Below are 8485 nucleotides of genomic sequence, written 5' to 3' on the forward strand. Positions count from 1 at the left end.
AGTATGGGCGCCGCCATTTTGTTTACGTGACGTATTTCCGGTTCCGCCCGCTATGTGTAATCTCGCGGAATGAGCGCATTGCGAATGCAAGTTCGCACGAGTTCGCGAGAGAAATCGCGTGCGAACTTACTTACGCGCACGTGATCGGGCCGCGATCTTGTTTTTCATTCATTCCTATGTGTCTTGGCATGGTGTTTCTATCCTCTCTATATCTCTGCCATACTTTGCTTGTTTTAATATTTTTTTGATCTATTTAACTTTTTTTCTATCCCTCTAGTTTTCTAGGTCTATATTTTTGTGTTTCAGGCTACTTTTGTTTACTTTTCAACTACTTTTTTAAACTTTTATTTTCTTCTTCCCTAGTCTTATTCTTTTTCATTTTGTCTCCTTGTTGCTTGCTAACACCTGCCCAGACCATGGTGAAGCCAGCTGTGAAGCTGCCCAAGACGGGCCCGCAGCCCGTGCCCGGCTCCCGTGTGGCCGTTTGAGGGCGGAAATGGTAGTGCCCAGGGAGATCTTCAGCCCTGAGGAGGTGGGCGCACTCGTTTTCTATGTACAGCGCCGCCTCCCCAAGACCATCGCGGCAGGCGGCAGGATCGCTGGTGGCTACACCAACCGCCAGGAGCGACGGAAGCGGTGGGAGCAGGTGTGCCGGGCCCTGTTTCACATCTCGGGGGTCCAGGGGGTCCAGCGCACCTACAACCAGGTGACCCACCGCTGGACCGATATCCTGGACCGGGAGCGCGACCTGCTCGACCTGCTGGGAGTGGAGGTCCCCGGGCTTGGTGAGTAGTAGTAGCAATTTTTTCATCACTCACTACTCTGTTTTTTCTCCTGCTCTGTGTGTTATATTGCAAATGTTTGTTTTAACTTTTTTACAAAGAGCAATAATGCTGCCGATTACATTGATAGGAGAGGTAAATTAATATTTCAAAATCTTCTGTGCATTTCAGGTGCACTGCTCTCCTTCTCTGTGGCGGTGCCACTGCTTATTTGTTTTCTATTTTGTGTTCATTTAATTGGGCTGAGTAATGTATGAGTGTATTTTACAGAACTGCGTAATGCTAGACACAAAGGGGCAGATTTACAAGCCCCTTGCGCCACGTTTACGCTGCCTTACCTGACGCACAGCGACGTAAACGTGGCGCATCCCTGCGAGTCATGTACAACGTGATGCATCTAGGGAGATGCGCCACGTTAAGGCCTGGGCCTGCGCCACAATGGGTGCGTTCCCACGCAGAGGGGGGGGTGGGAGGTGGCGGTCAGGCAGCTGTGCGCCTCGCAAAAGTGCCTGCGTGAAATCTACAAGATTTAACGCAGGCACTTCCGCGACGCTGCTACGTCAATTCTTTATGCCTGCTTGCTTGAAGCAGGCGTAAGGACTGATGCGGTATGTTGAGTATTGGGCAGCCCTGAGCATTGCTAGAGTTGCATCGCGCCTGCGACGCGTCTCTAAAGATGCGCCCCTCTTTCGTCACGAGATGCGTCACGCATCTGCCTACCCTTGCGCCAGGGTTTGCCGCATTGTAATTGCGGCGCATCTGCCGTGACGCAAGGTTAGTTTTGCGTTACGCATTTGTTCTGGTGCACCTCTGGAGGTGTGCAGCCCAGAACTCGTAAGTATGCCCCTAAGTGTCAGATTAGCAATTACCTGCGCATCCTTGCAAAGTGTGCGGCATGCCAGCACCACCCATGGTGCGCCGTATTTACAATGCGGCACACCATGGTCCCAAAACGTCACCAAAGCGTTACGCATCGGTGCCATAAAGGCATCTCATTGATGGAGTTGCGTTGCAACGATGGCGCAGCTCCAGCAATGCTGCATCAAGCCGTACGTCTGCTTCATGCAGGCGCAGGGTTTCAGTGACGCATCATTGTCCTAAATGACTGATTGAAATTTTATATATTCCCCATAGCCACTTTTAGCATGCATTCCTGCGCAAGAACGCCCTCCCTTGCGCTGGAACGCTCCCTTATGGCGCAGGGCTTTAGAATGGGATGCATCTCCCATATGCATCACGTTGTTAATATACGCCACACCATGGCGCCTCTCTTGTTGTGGCGCTGCGTCACAAAAGTGACGCAAGAACGGAGCAAAAGAGCTGCAAGGGGCTTGTAAATCTGCCCCTAGAGTAGAGGCTCAGGTGCAGTCCTTCCTTTGTAGCCCTCTTTTTGGCTGAAATAGTTGGTTCTTGTTCTTTCTAAATGTTTGATTTGGTTGACAAGGACATCGACAAGCAGCAATCATCAATGTTTTCTGTTCTTTCTTTTATGTTGTACGTCAGGTCCGCCCAGGGGCAAGCGGACGGAAAAGGAGGATGCTGTGCCTCCAAAGGAGGAGGATGCAGGCCAGGGCGGCGAGTGCTCCTTTGCTGGCCCCAGTAAGTTTTCATTTAAATATAGAGGACCTATTGTTGTCCAAGCGTTCCTAATTTAATTTTTTCGAAATAGTGTTTAGATAGGAGCAAAATCCATAATACTACTGTTGCAGGGACAATTCTCCACAAACCGAACTATGGACACCAAAGACCAGAGTAATAATATTTCAGAGTGGCGTGTTTGGCACACTGTATAAACCTGGTAGTGTCAGCGGCACAGACTCATCCTTGCAAAAATTGCAAAACTTTTCGCTCAGTCACTCTAGTCTGGAGGACCAAAAACCACAGAGTCTATTCAAGTTTAAAAGCTTTATTAAAAGTAAAAGTAAACACATATATTAAAATAAAGTTAGCTGGAAATGGAAAAGTGCTTGGTGCTGAGTTGATGAGTAATGGAACACATTTCTTGTGGTCGAGCCGAGCTTTCACCTGGTTTGAAGTTGATGTTGCTCTTGTCCTTAGAAGTCCAGCTTCTGTCTGTTCAGAGAAAAATGGTGTGTGTTAAAATTAAGCAAGCATTCATCAATTGTGACAAAAAAGTGCAGCAAGACAACAGCCTTCCCTGGAAGGAGGGACATTTTTACTTTAGACTAGAGTAGACAGTCAATTACTTTTTCTGTTGTTTTCACATTTCTTCATTCCTAGACCAAATACTAGTGAGTGGTGTAATCTAACATTCTTAAATCTACTTTGTAGGTGGAACATCTGGTGGCGGGGCCAGCTCGGATGTGGTGGTGGTGATCGACTCCGACTCCGAGGACGATTCTGGGGAGGATGCGGCGCCAATGGCCCAAGAACAGACTGTGAGGAAGCAGACAGTGGTGGTGGCGGGTACAGGTAAGCTGGATCATGGTACTATCTGACTCTTAGATAGCATATAATGTGTATCTACAGAGAGTAGACGGTCACTGGATGAACTACGAAAATACTATGAAATGTTTCCAGGGGTGGGTGCAACATCATCACCATCTCCTGAGTCCTACTCCTGACATGATTGAGCACAAGTATTAAATATATTTTTTTTAAATATAACACGACATAGAGCTTAAATAAACAAAGAACCCCATAGGGGAGGGGGGTGGATCTAGAGCAACAACAAAAAACTATGACCATGAAGTTGAACTCATGCCCCTGCAGCGGATGCCTTCGTCCACTGAGCCACCAGACCTGGCATACACATTACACACATCTTTCTTTCTCTCTCTCTCTCTGTCTCTCTCTCTGTCTCTCTCTCTGTCTCCCTCCCTCTCTCTCTATCTCCCTCCCTCTCTCTGTTTCCTTCTCTCTCTTTCTCTCTGTCTCCCTCTTTCTGTCTCCCTCTACCTCGCTGTCTCTCTCTCTCTGTCTCCCTCCCTCACCCTCCCTCTGTCACCCTCTGGCGCCATCCCTCTCTCTCTCTCCTTCTGTCTTCCTCTCTCTCTGTCCCTGTCTCTGCCTCTATCTGTCTGTCGGTCCCAGCCTGCTGTAATTACCATATTGTAATTTGTCACTGGGCCAGCACTGGATGGACCTGCGATCCAGGGGCGGGGCAAGCGCCCCCCCTTGCCCCTCCCTGCGGACGCCCATGATACTGGCCTGAATAGTTATGTACTGCGCTGGCTAGTTGCTAGTTGTACTGTGACACAACTTCCTGCTGAATCATTTTGTGTTAATCATATTCTTAAAGAGCATTGGTTACAGATTATGTCTTTCTTTCTTCATATAGTTGGTCATACTAAAACATCAAAACCAACAAGGAGTATGCTAGCTGTACTGGCCCGGCAACGGAGGCTGGATGCTACTGTTGCCCAATATCGGCGGCTGGTGGAACTGGAGGACACGCAGTCCAGTACATCGAATGGGACATCTGCATCCTCCTCCATGACCCCACGTTCTGCCGGTCAGCGCAGTGCTCCGGCGAAACGGAGCCGTGCTGGCAGACGCCACCGCCGAGCAGCAAAGGCTGCCCCTCACAGCACTCTAAAGGCTCGCTTGCGCCGTGCAATCCACAGAGTGTCAGACCTGGAGGCGGAGGTCCGGAAATTGAAAGAATATCAGAATTTGTTGGAGGGCCTCCGCTTAGATCACGCCACCCTCCGGGAGCAGTACAATGCCCTGGCCCTAAGGCATGATGCCCTGGAGGCCAAAGTCAACACCATGCATCCCTAGAGTGTCCCTTGCCCCTTTTTTAGAGACTTTTGGGGGGTGGGAATTGGGAGTTGGGGTTTTTGGGGACTTTTGAAGGACTATTTATTTGTTGGGGTTAGGGAGGGTCTTGCGGGAGTTTATTTTGTTAGGGATATAAAAATGCACTTTTTCAAACGTTATCTGAGCATACCTGTTTTTTACTACTTTTGAGCCTGGTGGGTGGTGGTTTAGCAGTAATTTCGTTTTACTGAACACTGTCATCGTGTTGGTTCACGTGTAATTGGCCAAATGTTTTCCAAAGTAAATGCCTTTCACAGAGTTTGTTAATTCAAGAGTCCTAGGACTTTACTACTAGTACCACTGTCACTCTCTCGCCTCTCCTAATACTCCATTATAATACCTCCCATCCAAACGCTTATCTTACCTGTAATTTGTGTTTGAGGGCTGGCTCCACCTGGAATTCACATTGTCCTAAAGCGTTCTGTAGCAGGGCCCCAACTGAAGTTTCCCGTCGTGGATTTTCTGCAAAACAAAAGCAATCAACATTATAAATATAGCGGCGGTGCTCACAGACCCCAAAAACCTAGAAGCCCCACAGACAGCACCCCTAAGACAGGCAAGCGAGCAATAATAACGCCTAAACGTTCACGTGTAAATGACCAAATGTTTTCCAAAGTAAATGCCTAACCAATTTCATCCCTTAATAGACCTTGCCAAGTTGCCAGCAATGGCCCAGCCAAGACCCGTAAACCCAAGCGCAAACAAGTTTGACACCCCCCAAAGAGCCAAAAAGCAAATCGGGGAAAAAAAGTCACACTTAGCAAAATGTATTTAAATGAGGACTCACTACTTCCAGTCCCTCTTTAAGGGACTCGCCAACGTAAGTTTCTTCATTGTGCTGAATCCAGGCATCAGCATTACGGGAAATGGATAGGGTGAGTCTGGAGGAGGAGGATAGACGACCAGGACTGAGTTCGTTGTCAACTAACTGTTGTGAACCTGAGGAATGCTGCGGCATCAAAATGAAGACAGTTCTGCTGATGGGCTTGTTGTTTGATTGGGTGATTACAGTTTTGTTGTGAATGTGATGAAGCACTTGCTAAAGAAAGAAAGACAGACACACAGGAATAAAAGTGAATAAGGACGAACAATAAAGTTAAAGAATCATTGACTCATTTTCAGAACTCGCTGTCAGGGAAGCAGAGCTCGTCCTCAAACTCTGCAAATTGAGTCGGTAGTACTTCTGGTAACTGAGGAAAACTTCCCTCAGGTAGGTCGGTGTCCTCTTCTTCCTGCGTGCATTCTCGTACTTTGTAATCTGGTGGTATGAAGTGCTGGTTCATCTTTATCATGGTGAGCCGCTCCACATTTGCGGGCGAGAGGCGGGACCTTTTGCAAGTCACAATGCCACCAGCAGAACTAAAAACACGTTCTGAAGACACGCTTGCGAGTGGGCAAGACAAGTAATTGATAGCCAGGTTGGTGAGCTCTCGCCATATGTTTCTTTTCCCATGCCAATACGCCAATGGGTCCTCAGTAATATTGACCGCTGTTGAGTCATCCAGATAGGCCTGCACCATTGAAACAATGTTCTCCCGGATTCCTGTACTTTGCACTTCTGTGTCCTTTCTGGGACAAGGAAACCCTAGCTCACTTAGCCAATCCGCTTCAGACATATCGCCTGGGCCTGGTGCAGATGATACGGTTGCTGGTGTGGTTAATGGCTCAGAGGAAAAGTCACTCACTTCTGCCACAGGCACAGATGCAGAAGTGTTTTTTTGGGACGCCTGATGGCCTGCTGATTCACTAGTAGTACTGTCTTCTCCTACAGTTTCCTTCCGCTCTCTTTCAAAACGAATGGCTGACTGAGCTAGCCAACCTTTGTACTCTGTAACATCTGATGTTTCAAAAGGAATTATTACTTTGCCAAACAATGGCTTTTTGTAACGTGGATCCAGAATAGTAGCACAAATGTAGTGCTGTTGTTTCTTGATATTTACAAGCCGTTTATTGCTAACTAGGCGTTGTAATAATCTCTGCGCCAACTCATATGCTTCATTCTTTCCAGCATCTTTTAATTCTGAAGACACCACCTTGACTTGGTGCTCGAGCTTCAGCAACAATGGGATAGCTTTGCTCAAAGAACAGTCCTCCCTGCTGACTTCACGCGTGAAGACCTCAAAAGGACGAAGCATGTCTGTCAGGCTTTTAACTAGCTGCCATTGCTCCACCGCTAGCATCATTTCTGTCGTATCACCACCCAGGTTGTAGAAATACTCATTGACTACTGGAAACAGCTCATGCAGACGCTCAAGCATGTAGAAGGTTGAGTTCCAACGTGTTGCCACCTCCTGGATAAGTGCTTTCACTGGCATTCTACGTACATTTTGCTGGCGCCTCAGCTCCTTCCGGGCCTTAAAAGAATGGTTGAAATGTGTGCATATTCTTCTGCAGATGATCAGTATTTTGTCGACTGCAAGTTCTTTTTTCAAGAACTTTTGCACGACAAGGTTCATACAGTGCGCCAAACACGGCACTCTGAAATAGTAACCGTTCTCCATGGCCTTAACTACATTGCTGCCATTATCAGTAGAAACATAACCAACCTTGCAATTTCTTGGGGGCAGCCATTGCGAGACCTTTTTGTTAAAGTCATCCAAAATGTTGGCTGCAGTATGAGTTTTCTCCATGCCAAACATGGCTAATGTTGCATGTTTACGAGCACCCTTAAAAATCTCGACCAAGTCACCACCTGCATTTATCTGTTTTGCAACCCCTGAAAAAGAGACCCAGTGTGCAGTGATGCACATGTAATCAAGGGCTTGGCAACTGGTCCACATGTCTGTTGTCAGGTGTATAGTGTGAACAGCACTCTTCTGCAAAGCTGCCCCAACCAACTCAAGCACCTCTTTATGTAGTGCTGGAACAGCAACCCTGGCAAAATAGAACCGGCTAGGAACCTTTCATTTAGGGGCCAGTGTTGCCACGAGTTCAAGAAAACCCACATTTTCGACAAACGAAAAAGGGAGAAGGTCCACCGCTAGCATTTTAGCCAGCTTAGTGTTATACAGGCGTACAATTGGGTGATTGCGTTGAAATTGCGCATCTGAGGAGAACATGTTTGTAATGGTGCGCTGGACAAATTTACTGGATGATGCTGATGCCTTCTTCGACCCACTTCTGCTCAGTGTTGACATTTTCCGCATTGGTGTGTCTCCCAGACTCTCAGTGAGCCTCCTATGTGTTCCGGAGGGTGTGGTGCTGCCAGGGGTACTGGGTGCAACCGGACAAATGTCTGACGCTTCTTCTACCTCCCCGTCATCTTCAGATGAAACACCTAGTATGGGTATATTTTGGCCACTTGCCCTTTGGGATTGCTTTCCCTTGATGTTTGCTAGGTGCGCAAACCATTCGACAGCGTGCCTTCTTTGAAGATGACCTATCTGGCCTCCGGTTCCATAGTTGGTACCAGTCTTACCACGGCTAACTCTAGTCTTACAAATGCAACAAACGGCTATGTTATCATACTTTGCATGGACACTAAAAAAGTTCCAAACTGGGGACTGGAAACTTCTGGTTTTGCCGCACGAGATGACACTGCCAATGCCAGATGAAGCAGTGGTGGATGAGCCTTGCAGACATCTACTGGGTTGTGCAATTATTGCAGCAACCCTACTTGAGGGAGTCGAGCTGGATGGAGTCCCCCTCTGGGGAGAAAATATGGGAGCTGTAGGTTTTGTTGAACTTGTTGTACTACTTGACTGCGTTGGTGGTGCTACCAGTGCCACGTCGCCAGGGTCACGCTCAGCATGACGTCGGGATAGGGTATAAATGTCTGTCTGCTGCATGGCCGGTGTGGCTGGAATGACGTGTGTGATGACTAGGTCATTGCTGTCATCCTGTTCAACAACATCAGAATGCACCACTTCATCAAGTCCGACGTTCGGATCCATAAGTATGAGCTTTCCGGGGCCCTTCCT

The 8485-nt window shown here is 47.8% G+C and overlaps 1 protein-coding gene across 1 annotated transcript; it reads left to right on the forward strand.

Moving 5' to 3' along the window:
* Positions 1-247: 247 nt before the first annotated feature.
* Positions 248-4554, forward strand: LOC144825228 (uncharacterized). The gene is made up of 4 exons (XM_078684075.1): positions 248-785; positions 2286-2381; positions 3075-3215; positions 4084-4554. Exons 1-4 carry the CDS (start codon positions 497-499, stop codon positions 4524-4526), a joined length of 969 nt encoding a protein of 322 aa, XP_078540201.1. The 5' UTR covers positions 248-496; the 3' UTR covers positions 4527-4554.
* The last annotated feature ends 3931 nt before the right edge of the window (positions 4555-8485 follow it).

The sequence above is a fragment of the Lissotriton helveticus genome, chromosome 3_1, assembly GCF_964261635.1.
Source record: "Lissotriton helveticus chromosome 3_1, aLisHel1.1, whole genome shotgun sequence".
Lineage (NCBI taxonomy): Eukaryota > Metazoa > Chordata > Amphibia > Caudata > Salamandridae > Lissotriton > Lissotriton helveticus.